At 47.3% G+C, this 14,475-nt stretch overlaps 5 protein-coding genes across 5 annotated transcripts; 2 read left to right on the top strand and 3 right to left on the bottom strand.

Annotated features, from left to right (window-relative positions):
- Positions 1-16: 16 nt before the first annotated feature.
- Positions 17-2,362, bottom strand: M430DRAFT_110437 (hypothetical protein; the record flags this gene model as incomplete). The annotated part of the gene is made up of 2 exons (XM_024861360.1): positions 17-511; positions 575-2,362. Coding segments are annotated over 2 exons (2,283 nt in total), but the record flags the coding sequence as incomplete, so codon positions are not given.
- Positions 2,363-3,958: 1,596 nt separating this feature from the next.
- Positions 3,959-4,993, bottom strand: M430DRAFT_54225 (hypothetical protein; the record flags this gene model as incomplete). The annotated part of the gene is made up of 5 exons (XM_024868451.1): positions 3,959-4,118; positions 4,171-4,229; positions 4,281-4,697; positions 4,758-4,879; positions 4,939-4,993. 5 exons carry the CDS (start codon positions 4,991-4,993, stop codon positions 3,959-3,961), a joined length of 813 nt encoding a protein of 270 aa, XP_024716585.1.
- A 730-nt stretch (positions 4,994-5,723) lies between these two features.
- Positions 5,724-7,603, top strand: M430DRAFT_45768 (hypothetical protein; the record flags this gene model as incomplete). Its single annotated transcript, XM_024867788.1, has 3 exons — positions 5,724-6,327; positions 6,536-6,633; positions 6,719-7,603. 3 exons carry the CDS (start codon positions 5,724-5,726, stop codon positions 7,601-7,603), a joined length of 1,587 nt encoding a protein of 528 aa, XP_024716584.1.
- A 694-nt stretch (positions 7,604-8,297) lies between these two features.
- M430DRAFT_61971 (hypothetical protein) lies at positions 8,298-9,965 on the bottom strand. The gene is made up of 2 exons (XM_024868958.1): positions 9,226-9,965; positions 8,298-9,175 (listed from the first exon to the last, which is right to left on the bottom strand). The coding sequence occupies exons 1-2, from the start codon at positions 9,921-9,923 to the stop codon at positions 8,659-8,661; spliced, it is 1,215 nt and encodes a 404-aa protein (XP_024716583.1). The 5' UTR covers positions 9,924-9,965; the 3' UTR covers positions 8,298-8,658.
- A 142-nt stretch (positions 9,966-10,107) lies between these two features.
- Positions 10,108-14,261, top strand: M430DRAFT_61970 (hypothetical protein). The gene is made up of 5 exons (XM_024868957.1): positions 10,108-10,387; positions 10,439-10,465; positions 10,524-11,512; positions 11,558-13,292; positions 13,342-14,261. The coding sequence occupies exons 1-5, from the start codon at positions 10,145-10,147 to the stop codon at positions 14,152-14,154; spliced, it is 3,807 nt and encodes a 1,268-aa protein (XP_024716582.1). The 5' UTR covers positions 10,108-10,144; the 3' UTR covers positions 14,155-14,261.
- Positions 14,262-14,475: the final 214 nt, after the last annotated feature.

Here is a 14,475-nt window from a genome sequence, read left to right as displayed (position 1 = left end):
GAGGGACAGACTTAGGTCAAACCTCAACCCCCATATCCATTTCCCCTGCGTCTTCTTCCTCCAAGAACCCTAACCCACTGTCATATCTTCTCCTTTTCTTCCCACTCCTTTTTGCTAAGTCTGCATCAAGGAATCTCCCGTTCCTCACAACTGCCTGCTGTGATGTCGAAGATCCTACGTCGGGGGTAGTCCCCTCTGTGCTCGGCGTCTGGAGTGATGTATCGCCATTGAGATATCCGAGTCCGGTATCCAGAACGCGGTTCAACTGCTCACGCATTGATTGCACGACAAACTGTCCTCGCGTCCTCTCGTCTTGTACCCGAGTCTCGAGCTCATTGTTTTCCTTTCTTAGGGTCATGATAGTGGAATGAGCTGAGTTCAATGCCTCGTTGACGCGTTCGATTTCTCCTCGTAGTTCCAGGATCCTGGCATCGCGAAGAGCAAGTGCCTCACCGTGTTCCCTTTCTCTGTCGATCCCTGAACTTTGTAATTGCTGGATAGTAAGGTCTTTCTCCGCAACAAGAGACTCTTTCGAAGCCGCAAGGGCAGTTATCTGCTCCTGGACTTCTGCTACAGCTTGGAGAGCTGCATTTAGCCTCCTCTCCAGCTCCATGTTAATGATATCCTTCCCCTCCTCGCTCGCTCTTGTTGTATCATGTCTCAAAATCTCACTCTGCAGCCTATCCTCCACTTCTTTCACCTCGCTCTTGAACATCTCCTCCCTCAAGACCTCCTCTCTCTCCATTCTCTCAATCAAGTTCTCTAGCCCCTTAACCTCATCTCTATAGCCCTCCAAGGCAGCCCGTAACCTCTCATTGGTGGTTTCTTTCTCTTGGATTTCGCTTCTCAAATCTCCAACCACAGTGTTCGCGAGGCACAACTCCTTCTGTACATCATCAAATGCGCTAACGTGGGTGTTGATCTGCTGGCGTAACAACACTTCTTGCTCATGATATTGATCAATACTATCATCGCTTTCCTTGACCTTCTGAAGCAAGACTCTAATGCGTGAAACTAGCATGTCGAGCAGTTTCTCGTTCTCGAAACCTTCAACTACCTCACCTGGGGTGAGATACTCGAGATCGAGTCTCGCTTGCCGGAACTGTGCTGCGATAGTCGCAAGCATTTCTTCCGGGCCAGAGCAAGATGAAAACCCGAGACTCGCGATCTCATTACTCAGGGCGGAAAATGCGTTGCTTTGTTCCACTGCGTGAGCCTGCGAAAGAGCAAGTTGAGTGAGAACAGTGTCGAGAGCCGAATCAAGCGATGAGTGGTCACGCGATTCATCGACGGGAAGGAACTGTGAGAGTTTCTCTGTGAGGCGTGAGCGATTGTCATCGTTGAATGCAATTGTTGATGTCAGTTTGGATATCTCTGATTGCAGAGACTCAAGCTGAGCTCTCAGAGCTTCTTTCTCCGGATCTGGAACGGGATCTGTCGTTTGTGTGCCGTTGCTACGGGATGTCGATGTATATGGGGTATCTAGCTTCGTTGATGGTGGAGACAGGAGTGAAGTATTCAGACGCGTGGGAGTTGTCATCAGCTCATCATTCATCGAGATCTCTCCGAAGTCCTCGTCATAATTCGTGATCATCATATCGTTATCATCATCGTCATCATCGTCAAAATCGAATGGATCTCGGGCAGCCATGGTCCAATTGGGATCTTGCGTAGTATCAGACTCCTTTTCTTGAAGAGCAGCCTTCAGGTCAACAATTTGTTGCTCTAGCTCACGGACTTTAATACCGAGGGTAATGTCTGCGTTGACAGAAATCCCCGATTCGCCCTCGATTTGACTCGCAAGATCTTGCTCATCTCTCATAGTCTGCATCTCCAAGTCTTTCTGTTCCAATTGTTTTCTGAGTTTTTCGACTTCTGTCTTGCGAGCTTTTGCCTCCTGTCTCTTATCCCACTCGATGTTGTTAACTTCCTCACTAAGCCTGTTCCTCCTCAGCCTCCTTCTCACTCTACCATCTAGGACTTGTCTCAATGGCTCGAATTGTATTGTCCCAGACAAAGGGACATCATATCCAGCACGATTCCATAGCTTTATTGGAGCAGAATGGCGACGGTTTGAAGTAGGCGCTGAAAGAGACGTCCGGCGAATAAATGGAGTAAGACCTGACGATGCCAAGTCCGATTGGATTTCTGGTCCTGGATCGGAGAATCGAACGCGTTTCCTGGACTTCTTAGGCGTCTCTGGCGGGGATGATATTCCGTAGGATCGAGGTATTAAGACTTGGGGGTTGGATCGTGGACGTGACGACTTCACACCACTACTACTGCGTCTCATCTTGCGAAGGGCTATGGGGCGGTCATCGTCCGCAAAATTCGGTATATCAAGGTCTGCCATTGCGGATATCGGGGCAGAACCCGAGTCTCATTCGAAAGCCGAGGTTGATTGAAAGTTTTGTTGGTCGACGATAGAACATATATTTCTTTCCAGAAGAAACAGAAAGAAGAAGAGAACCCACGACGCGTACCTGGGGAAAACAAGTCCTTTGAAAGACGGAAATACAGACCCAAGCATAAACATGGATATCATATTGTTTACCTATCTCCTAAAGCGGTTACGCGGACCCAGCACGGCGGCCAGGATTAAGCCAGGGTTCCGGCAGACCCTCGACGGCGCTAGAAATGGTTGGCTCAGAACACGACAACACTGTCAACACCAAAGACGCGTTGACTCACTGTGGAGCGCGGTGCGCGAGGTTGGTCCAGTCGACCAGTTGAAGTCAAAGATATCGCAGGCATGCAGCGCATTATTGGTACCTGCGTTGAACGAAAGCCCAAATTCCCAATCCCTATTGGTGGACAATGGCAATTTAAACCCCAGCAAGCGTTGGAGGAAAGCATCCCCGCTTCATACAGAGTGGCAAATCGTGTAGCCGACGACACCGAAGAAAGTCGGATCTTATAATTCTACACATATAACTACGCTCATCAGGTTGTATCTTGGGCATATGCTTGATCATACAGAACGCCTAAAGCTCTTATCATTTCCTTTCCTCGGTAGATTATCTTCATTTGATTGACTTGTACAACTGTTTCGATCATTGAAAATCTTCTTTTCATTCCTGGTCAAGGGCCTTGCGGGCATCAGCACAGCCTGATTCGAGCATAAAGAGAGAATCGGAGAAACCAAAAGAAATCAGATTTAATATACTTGACATGCTGCCTTTCAATCACCTAGTCCTGGATCAGATTTAATAGCAGGGGTGTTTATTATCGTTATAGTAGACAAATGGGTCCACGCGCCCTCCTTAATATCAGTCAAATTTCAACCAACCCCTTTTTTGATGGTTTCCCCCCTGGCATTTTCAAATTTTTATATCCTCGGTTTCCATGGCCATCGTGCCAGAAGGCGACGGAGCAGGCAGCAGCGGCATGAAAGCATGGAAGGATATTTCTGCAGTGAGGGTAGTGCCGTGGGGAAGTCCTTCCCTGTAGAATAATTTTCTATCCTCCATCGCGAATCGTTTTGCAAGTGAGATCTGTTTCTGTCATGTGCCCAGAGGCATGCACATCATCTGCGATGACGCGCATAGGAATTCTCAATATACTATAAAGGGCTGGGGAACGACTCACCTGGGTTCTTGTGTTATGGCTGCTTGCCAGTGTAAGGCATGAATTCTTGAATGTTGATGGGGATAGTTTGGGAAAGAGAGTATTGAGCTTATGCTAGATATATTTATATGAACAGCATAAGACTCTTATGGTAATCGTTTCTATCTTGGCATAACAATTCCTTGTTCTGAACTTCTTATTTGAAACAAAGGATTCGAATTGGTAGCTAGGTATACCTCAAAATAACTTTTTTCCTGCATCACAAGTTGGAAACAAAGGTAGACATAAATCTCGACTACGATGCGTCCTTTCAAACTTTTGTCAGAAGATATTGATTGACCATGATGTTCTTTCATCAAAGGCAGGGAAGTAGTGACCGAATATCATCTCTTTATTGTCCCCGCAGCGTATCTCGAAGTATACTTTCAAGGAACACTTGATCAGCTCCACCTTGTGCTTGAACTAAAGCAACAACTTTCTCTGCTAGTGCTTGAGCATCTCCTGGAAATCTCGCGCTGATATAATTGTATTTCTGGTCCTGAACCACGAATCTGGGGACTGGTCAATGAAGCTGTCAACCCATTTCCTGATCTCCATACTTACGGTCTCAATCTGAGGCTATTCTTATACTGCTTTTTTGGGTCATCCAACCGTTTCCGCACCTTTCCCTTCGTTAGATAACGCAAGTCCACATTTCAGATACTCGAACTTACCGACTGCTCAACATTCTCACTACCCGCTCCATACGTCTTATAATAATCCCCGAGTATTGCTCTGGTACCCCAAAATGCGATCTGTTCAAACCTAGCTGGTAAAGCTGTTGTTGTGCATTGATGTATGACGCTCTTCCCATCTTCTCCCTCTGTTTCGGAAAGCACCATCACCCCATGGCACACCGCAGCCACTGCCTTCGAGCTGGGTTTTACCGTGGCGGGAAAATATGTTGCGAGGTGCTTGTGCATTATGGGCGAGTCGATAAGTTGTCTCACTCCTTTCTCATGCCCTCCAGGCAGGAAGACAAGGTTGTAAGAGTTGAGATTGAAGTCGGGGGATGACCAGGAGAGAGGGTTTTTGAATTCGGGGGTTGCTGACATCTCATTATAGGCTTCGACTGCGGATCTAGTCGCGCCCTTGATGCGATTCCCATGTTAATATCTGTAAATGTAGCTCTAAAGGAGTGCAGATAATACAAGTAACTTCTGAGTGATGCCTTTGAGCATCTTCCTGTCACACTCCGGCGTCTTGCCTTCCTCAGTCGCGAATTGGACCTCAAAACCCGCTTCCTTAAATGCGGTATATGGGACTGCGACCTCTGAGAAAATCATCGAAGATGAGTATCTTCACGATAAGTTGGAGAGATAGCCCGCTCACCTGTTGGATCATGGCCGTAATCCGCCATTGGAATCAATACTCTAGGATGAGCCATTGTGGCGATCTTATTGGTGATTTTGTTAGAGATCAGTATTATAATTGGCGTCCAAACTGTCAGTTATACCAGCAGAAAATCATGAGATTGGGGCGTTGTCAAGATTATTGAGGCACAGTTCAGCCTCGTCTATTCTTAGCAAATGTCCGAGGTTGGAGATGCAGGTGACCGTAGAATTGATGGCAGTCGTTTCTTCCCCCGCCATTCCTCTCCGCTGCCTCTCCACCACTATACAGCAGTTGGCACGAGTAACATCACTTCCACTCCGTAAACCATTTCCTCTTTTACTATCTTCCTCTGTTATAGCGGCACTATGATCAGCCCAGTCAGATCTTGCATCCTGTAACGCAATAAGTGTATTGTGCCAATGCGGCAATGCCTGGTCGCGACGGCCGAAAGCAAAAACATTCGGCATGAACATACATGCTTCCTCTCAACTCTCCGGATGAGGGAATTTCTTTGTTCTTGTTCATTTTCTTTTCATTATGCAAAAACGAGTGTTCCTACAATGATCCCTAAAGCAGACATGGACATTGAGTATCAAAGAATCTTGGTCATCGGACAAAGAAACGACTCAGCAGCAATCTTTTGTTTATTATTTGATGTCTAATATTTGGTGGTCTGAAAGTGGTATTCTTTTGCAGAATGTTTTATTTTCCAACTCTTGCTACCCTCTCGACATTGCGCCTTTTGAAGTTTCGAAAGATAATTGAGATTCAAGATAACGGCCATGTATGAAGGAGTGGGTCTTGCTTTTAAAGACAGCCAAAAGCAGGCATTTTTGGATTCTGAGCCTAAATGGTCACAAAAACTCGGAGATGGCTGGAAAGGTACCAAGTTTCTTGGCCAGGGGGCCTTTGGGATCATCGGCCTCTGGGAGTACCAAGGAGATCCGGCCACGGCTCCCCAAGTGACAAAAGTCGTCGTGAAACAATCTACGGATGAACGTATGGACGATTTCAACCAAGTTTGGGGTGGAAAGTCAGCAATGGATGAAGGGAACATTCTCTCTGTATTGGCAGGGCTTAACTCAAATCACATTATTCGCCAATACGGTGGGAATCATGTGGGAGATAAGTTTTTAGACATGGATTTCGTCGTCCGGATATATCTTGAGTTCTGCCCAGGTGGCGATCTGGACCAATTTGTTGCTGGGTTTGAACAACCACCACATCCCCTCTTAACTGAGCTCGATATCTGGACAATCTTCAAGTGCCTTGCGCAAGGTGTTGCGGTAATGGACCGCGGGACAGAGAATATCGATGAACCAGCTTGGGGCGGAGATCCCCCTGACAGACCTGAACTTTGTCACTTTGACCTTAAGCCTGATAATAGTAAGCATGAAGCATCTGGAGCGGAGGGATCGTCCATAATCCGGCTGAGAGGCTAACTTATAACACTCAGTTCTCCTTGGCTACAGAGACAGAGATCACCAAAGGCTTCCTATTTTCAAGGCATGCAAACCCGATTTCCTCCTATGGATTCTTTATGCAAACAAAGATAATACTTTGACAAGAGCTGACCGGATTCCATAGATTGCAGATTTTGGCGAAGCACTGTGGGTTGCGGATAAGGCAGTCCAAAATGATGAATACGGGTCAGTTGTCACTTACAGAGGGAACATTGAGCTATCACCACCCGTAAGTGTCAGAATCATGCGGTTATACACCAATTTCAATACTTGAATCAAGTAGGAAAAAGCCGAACCTAACGTTTCAATATTAGGAAAACACGTTTAGGGAAAACAACAGGGGCGAACAACTGGGCCATTCATTCCCCCATATTCCAATCCATCATCCTAGGAAAGGGACTTGTTCAAACATCTGGCAACTTGGGGCAATAATGAACATTCTTCTCAAAGGAAAAAAGATTCATTTCAACAAGGAAGCCTTCAACCTTCAGAGTAAGCTTGATAGAAGCCAACACTACGCTCCCACCTTGGGGTTAGGCTATAACCATAGTATTGGTCTAGACACACCGGACTGTATCAATCGTTACTCTCTGTGTTTGAGACAGTTGATCAAAGACTGCTTATTGCGAGAACCACTCGCGCGACCTACGTCCATTGAGCTTGTCCGACGCACTACTGAAGGTTTGAAAACTGCTCTTGAAGCAGCGAGACACACAGCCCCTCTCCTACCATCAAGTCTACGCTCCCGAGACATCCCCTTTACCAAGATAACCAACCCCGAACCACCCACAGCCTGGACAATCGACACTTCAGATTTCGAGCTCGACATGCGGGACAGGGAACTTCTGACGCCTAACGCTCCGACAGCTGCCATGGGAAGCACGGGTCTCTTCGGTTCTTTCCCAAGATTGAGCGTCCCATCACTAACCCTAAGTCCAGACTTGACCCAGGGAACCCCAGGTTCCAAAACCTCAGCCGCGGGCCCCAAGACACCTAGCTCGTCGCCTCTCCCGCGAAGTCCGTTGGGGAAACTCAAAAGCCAACTTCCAGGTCTTGGAAACTTGATCTCTTCGTCGTGGAGGAATAAGACCCCAGCTACTACCGCTCGCCCGACCGTACCTGCGGATGATGTTTTTGTGGACCTCGGTGATAGGATGGACGTGGATGTGGATGTGGATGATGATTTTGTGCAAGTCTAGATTGCTATAGTTGTTTTCTTTCCAATAATATTTCTTTTTTTCCATGTTGCGTTGGTATATCGCTCTACTTCATTCTCGTAGCCTTCGATCGTACAAACTCTGAATGTTTTGCCCGCCAAGGGGCTGTAATATTCCCGGAGTTTCCATAGATGCAATCGTTTCGACGCTTTCTCTTAAATTCTAAAAGGGCTATCTTAAGATGATTGTCTTTAAAGCTATTACTAGATATCAGAGGAACGTCCTCTATACTTCTTAGTAGATTCAGGAGCTAAAACTCACGTCCAGTAGAAATCCTGATCTCTTCCCCGTAACGCCAACCACCCGGCAGCATTCTTTTTTCCTTGCATCACTTCTCCGAGAGGATAAACAAGAAAGAAAAAAAAATCATATTATGCCTGTAAAGGATGTTCGCACTCAAGAAATACTCGACGCAGAGCAGAGCGGAGGTAGAGGTGGTTTTTTGTTTTTGTGGGTTGAAAGGGGGGGGGGGGGGGGGTAGATTCGATATGCAGCCGATGATTGTGAAATCGTGGATACTGTTGTTGATTGTGGAGAAGGCAGAGAGAAGACGGATGACTAGGTAGAAGGAAAGGTTTGAATGGAACACGGGTCAAAGGAATTGGAGTGGGCTTTGCGGTATAAAAATCGACGTAGTATGAATATCGACGAGGTGTATGTGGAGGAGGATGGCTATGGTGACAAGGTTTCGGGTTTCTATTCTTGTGATCTCTCAAGATATCTAAAAGTTTATCCCAACTATAGATTTTCGATCATCGAAAACAAACGCCGATTGTTTGAGCCAAGTGACACAAGGCCAAGGTGGTTGTCTCTGGCTGAGTTCTTTGCGTAAGTACTCTGGAGCATATACCCAGAATTGCCTTTTGCTAAGAATAGAGTTGTATGATAGGCCATTCTCCACGGACCAGATTGGGATTTCTAATATTGATGTTTTGGATCTAGGATTGAGGGGTATTTTGGTCTCGAATTTTGAAACGCCGCAAAGAAAATCATCTGATCTGATAAGTCAACAAGGACCACGGTCCAGCTGGAGGTTATTATTCTTCCGCTTCTGCGAGTCTCTTATTCCTCTCTTTCCATTCGCGCCGAAGCTCGAATGCTACCTCAACCGCAATAAGGCTGATAATAATCCATTCAAGGTGAATACTGTGCTTCTCACTCATGGTCTGTCGGAGGATGCTGGCGATCTCCTGAGCATAGTCCATCTTCTCGTTCAAGGTCTTGATCCGAACACCGACGTCGAGAGCCCGTCCAACCTGGTCATAGTAACCTTCGAGGCCCAGCTCATGTCTACTATCCCAGAAGAGATCCGGCAATGAATCTGTCAGTTCTGAATAATGGTTCAATTGTGCCCTCAACTCAAGTAATTCTCCTGTTTTTTGTAGCATGAACCTTCGGTCGAACGGAAGACGTGAGCCTCGGGACAGCAGACTTGGAATGGTCCTCGTAGATTCAAAGTATTTTCCTAACATGGTTTCTACTACAGCGAGTTTCGTAGATCGGGCAAGACCTGATGAAAAGGCAATCTTCGCAAAGGTTGTATCGACCTTGGAGCTAAATAATTAATTAGTAAATTGTTTCGCAGAGTATAACCCGTAACCTACTCTTCAGCTTGCGAGCCGGTATTAGTGCCCAGGACGATAACGTCTCCCTTGATGCTACTGCTGTCTCGGTTTGGATCTTCTTCGTATTCAAAGTCCTCCATCTCCATCTGATCCACATGGGGATTGATCGCGGCAGGGAGTAAAGATTTGGTAGCCAGATCATAAGCAACATCCTCTGGTAGAGACCATGAAACTAATGAGCCAGAGGGAAAGACAAAGATATCCCCATTGTTTACCCCTCGGGTGTGTATGACTTGATCTGTGTCGAAGCCGGTTCCATCCGGATCGATTGGAAAGCCGTGAGACCGTAGAATCCTGACCACAACATCCATATCGAATTGATCGGCCACTGAGAGCGCAGTAACTCTATTACTACCTTCCCCTCTGCCGATTGCATCTTGTTGACGAAGTACATTTGCCCTGGACCTTTGCGCCTCGACCGCCACCCTCCTCAACGACGTCTTCCCCGGGGGAGTTCTTATAGGTTTTCTCTTTTGCGCAGGTGGGATTTCTTTTATGCCACCATCCGTAGAAGGAACGGCATCTTGCTGTAGAGCCGCATTGGAGGAAAAGAATGTTCGTTTTCTTGGAGCTTGCGCTGCGGCGAAGGCGTGCAGATGCCGCAGGGGTCGCGGGGTGCCATCAGTGAGGATACGCCTGGTACCTGGAAACGAGAACTGTCGACAGAAACCCTGCATGACCAGTATAGGAAATTTGTATTGATCTGGAGATCATTGGTCTTCCACAATCAATTTCCATGATTGTTGATCCAAGTCTCGAAACTTAAATACCAGCTCGGCCAAAACGTTTGGACTCCCGCTTATCTTAGTCATCCAGAGCTTGAGCTCCATTGACGTCGGTCGACGCAGCATCCCTGCCAGCAACACAGCGACAAATGTGATCACGACGGTGTGCTGCCATGGCCGAGGCTTCTGACAACCGGGAAGAGACGAACAAGGGGAAAGAAAAGGAGCCAAATCCAGGTGAAGAAGAAAGTCAGGATGACAGCGAATCAGCGGCAGAGAGCGATTCAGAGGAGGACGAGGAGGACGTGGAGGACGACGAGCCCAAGTTGAAATACGCGCGATTAACAGGCCACCTAGGACCTGTGTATCGGAATGGTGATGCTACGAGCGCGTTTCTAGTTGCTGGGGACAAGATGGTAGGTCTGGCGCAGACTGCGTGGACTGGTTACTTGCTGAATACTATATAGTTTATTGGGACACATAATGGCAACATCGTAAGTGTCATGCCTCTTCGCGCAGCGCATATTGAGAGGAAGCTGATTCCTTGTCCAGCATGTAATATCGTTGCCATCATTCGAATCCCTCCGATTCTACACGGCACATACTGCATCTGTCACCAGCATTTCTATATCCCCCTTCCCTCCGCCACTACCAAGTGCTGTCCCCGAAGGTGTTAGTAGAATTGTGTCTCAAGGACAAATACCGCAAAGACCACCATCTACAACATCAAAGATATCCACGAATAGTCTTCGAGCTCCGAAAGCGCCAACCCTTCCGAACATTCCTTCCAATGCCATATACATAGCGACTTCGTCGATTGACGGCAATGTCTGCATAGCATCTTTGGTAGATATGAAAGATGTTCAACTACGAAACTTTGCGCGTCCTGTACAGGCTGTGGCACTTTCACCGGACTACAAAAATGATCGGACCTATATCTCAGGGGGTCTGGCTGGAAATCTCGTCCTCACCGTTGGTGGTAGGCCAGGCACGAGTTCCACATCAAGTACGGCGGGGACTGCATCAGCCACTGCATCAGGCTGGCTCAGTAGTCTTGGATTAGGCGGTAATACTGGCCACGATACTGTCTTACACTCTGGAGAAGGCATCATCAGTACGCTTAAATGGTCGCTCTCCGGAAAATACGTCGTTTGGGTCAATGAACATGGTATCAGAATCATGCGATCGCATTTGCACTTAGAGAGTACCGATTCCGACTCTGCGTGGAAACGAGTAGGCCATGTTGGTCGACCACAGGACGGAGGATGGGAAGAAATGGCTGGAGTGTGGAAACCGCGGGTCGAGTGGATCGATGAACAGGCACTTGAAACAGATGAAGACGACAATGCCAGAGAAGCTGCTGCTCCGACGCCTGCTACAGCAAAATTGAAACAGCAGGCATCAAAGAGTAGTAAACGCATTGACAAGCTCCTCGTTGGGTGGGGAGGAACTATATGGATCATCAATGTACACCCAGGGGAAAATGGTGTAGGGAAAAATGTGGGAGAGCGGAGTGTGGGACGGGCTGAAATCATTAAAATGTGAGTGTCTCCATTTGAGTTTGCTGTAGCAACTGACATTTCCAGTTTACGCATGGATTGCATTGTTTCTGGATTGTCGTTATATACCCCAACGTTGCTTCTTGTACTTTCTTATATTACGCCCGAAGAAAATAAAGAGGAAGGAGATGATGGTAAATCAAAAGACCACAAGACTAGGCCTTCGACTGCATCTTCTGGTAGCGAACCACGAGGTGGGATAAGGCATCGTCAAAATGCTCTATCCCCAGAACTTCGCCTTATTGATCTTGGTTCCTCCGAAGAGGTTGATACAGATCAATTAACTGTTAGTCGGTTTGAAAGATTGTCGGCTGCCGACTACCATTTGGGCGTCCTTCCAGCTGCGCATTCCTTGCCAGTCGCTCAGACATCACGTGGAACACTGGAGACCCTGACTGGGATGGGAAGCGGTCTGTGGAATGCCACTATTAATGCAACATCACTTCTCAGTTCCGGTGCGAGTGTTCGCAGTACCGGCAGCGACAAGGAGTCCAGAGCGCAGAGTTCTGCTAGTACCCAAAGACCGAAATTTTTGACTCGCAGCTATCCAGTGCATCCACATATTGCGGCTCCTGGTATGAAGATCTTCATCCAGAGCCCCTACGACTGCATATTGGCAACCAAGAGGGACCTGTCAGACCATCTATCATTTCTCCTGGAGCATCACAAATACCAACAATCCTGGGAGTTAATTGATGAGCATCCGGAAGTTATCTCTTCATCTCCGGAGAAGCTTGCGGAGATCGGGCCAGGAGCTCCTGATCGGTCTCAAGATAATAGCGATGATTTCTATGACGATTCATCCTCTACGGTCGAATCAGCCAGTCGTCTAATTAACTCATCGGTTGAGAAGGAAAAGCGTCGCGTAGGTGAACTCTGGATACAACAACTCATTGAGCAGGGTGATTGGATTGAAGCGGGAAGGACATGTGGAAAGGTTCTTGGGACTTCAAACCAATGGAAAGAGTGGGTGTTTACATTTGCCGCCGCAAAGAAATTCGATGAAATTGTGAATTTCATACCCACTACTCAAGTGCGACCACCTTTAGATTCAACCATATATGAGATTGTGTTGGGTTATTATATTACTCACGACCGTCCAAGAGCACGACAACTTCTTAAGCAGTGGTCACCTGATCTTTTTGACATCAAAAGCGTCACTACTACACTCGAAAACCAGCTGAAGTACCGTGATGTACGAGAGGACACTGTCGAGAATGGCGAAACAGGTCGAGACTGGAGGATAATTGTCGAAAGTCTTGGCAAGCTTTATGTAGCCGACGGCCGACCTCGGGAGGCTCTGAAATGCTATTTCAAACTTCAGGATGCCGACACGGCTATGTCGCTCATCAAGGATTACCATTTGGTCGACGCAGTTGCGGATGACATTCCGGGCTTCATCTTGCTTCGCGTATCGGATGAACAGAAACGCAGTGCGTCAATTGATGAGCTTCGCGAGACGACATCAGAGGCTATCAACCTTCTAGTAACCGAAGCACAGCATGGTCTTGTTCGGCCCGAAGTTGTAGTGAACCAGCTTCAGGAGAAGCAACTTCCTCTATACCTGTTCTTTTATCTCAGCTCGCTGTGGAGAGGGCACGGAATTGAGGAAGGCAACATCGAAACTCGGGACAGACTCGCAGCTGAAAGTAAAGCTCTAGTCGATGAATTCGCCGATCTTGCAGTCCGTGTCTTTGCTCTATATGATCGGGAGCTGCTAATGGACTTTTTGAAATCCTCAACGTATTACACTTTCGAAAAGGTAAACACTCATCTTTACACACCGTTGAACTGTACTCATCGATTTATAGGCAACGGCAGAATGTGAAGAAAGAGACTACATCCCAGAGCTGGTGTATCTCTATTCCAAAACAGGCCAAACTAAACGAGCCCTATACTTGATCATCGACCGTCTCGCAGATGTTTCCCAAGCCATCGCCTTTGCAAAAGAACAAGACGATGCAGATCTCTGGGAAGATCTCCTTAACTACTCCATGGACAAACCTCGTTTCATCCGCGGTCTACTCGAGGAAGTCGGCACGGCTATCGACCCAATCAGGCTCGTACGACGGATTCCAGAAGGTCTTGAAATTGAAGGATTGAGGGAGGGATTGAGTCGCATGATCAGGGAATACGAAATCCAACATAGCATCAGTTATGGCGTTGCCAAGGTCCTCAGAAGTGAAGTAGCGCTTGCGCAAAACACTCTCCGGGCTGGACAGAATAGAGGGGTAAAGTTCGACGTCGTCCAGAAACCCGACGTTGCGGATAACACGACCTCCGATGCGCCCATTGATCCCGACAGCGCCGCGTTACCAACCGCATCTCAAACCGCGAAGAAGGGAGGAGGACCTCAAGCGGGCCATTGCGTCGGCTGCCATGAACCATTCTCCGAATTCGAGATGGAGACGCTAGTCGGCTTTGCCTGCGGGCACGTCTTCCACCTCTCCCACCTCCTCAGCTACAACAATGAGGATGATAGACCCGTCACCCCGCCGGACATCGAGCTAGACGAGGACGGCACGTTTGCGACGACGCACGGTGTTGGAGCGAAAGTTACACATGCGAGACTGTTGAGAGATAAGATTAAGGACGGTTGCCCGGTTTGCGCCGCCAAAACTTAGCTGCTGAAATAATAATATATATATCTGGCATTTATAAGGTGCAAAATGCGTATGTACGTATTTGAGAGTATGAGATGAGCCGTTGTGCTCTTTTTTGTTGGAGATGGATGATGGGGTTTTGCAGGTAAGCTAAGGTATCTCTTCTCTTCTCTACTTTGAAGATCATGTAAGTAAGTGGCTATTTTCAATTAAGACAGTCTCCTACCTATACGACTGCTCTGATCCTATGAGATGTTTATTTATATCTAAGTACTTATCTGTCTTGATATTAAAGGATAGTTCTTATCTTATCTAGGTGCATACAGTACGTGCGGAGATAGA

The sequence above is a fragment of the Amorphotheca resinae genome, assembly GCF_003019875.1.
Source record: "Amorphotheca resinae ATCC 22711 unplaced genomic scaffold M430scaffold_14, whole genome shotgun sequence".
NCBI classification, from domain to species: Eukaryota; Fungi; Ascomycota; class Leotiomycetes; order Helotiales; family Amorphothecaceae; genus Amorphotheca; species Amorphotheca resinae.
This window is presented reverse-complemented; position numbering and strand designations above follow the sequence as displayed.

Bases quoted from the DNA above. Each gene is read 5' to 3' on its own strand.
- M430DRAFT_61971 (XM_024868958.1), bottom strand. From the start codon at position 9,923: ATGCAGGGTTTCTGTCGACAGTTCTCGTTTCCAGGTACCAGGCGTATC. The intron at 9,176-9,225 runs GTAGGTTACGGG...TTAATTATTTAG, and splicing joins ACCGGCTCGCAAGCTGAAGA to CTCCAAGGTCGATACAACCT.
- M430DRAFT_61970 (XM_024868957.1), top strand. From the start codon at position 10,145: ATGGCCGAGGCTTCTGACAACCGGGAAGAGACGAACAAGGGGAAAGAA. The intron at 10,466-10,523 runs GTAAGTGTCATG...TTCCTTGTCCAG, and splicing joins GGACACATAATGGCAACATC to CATGTAATATCGTTGCCATC. The intron at 11,513-11,557 runs GTGAGTGTCTCC...TGACATTTCCAG, and splicing joins CGGGCTGAAATCATTAAAAT to TTTACGCATGGATTGCATTG.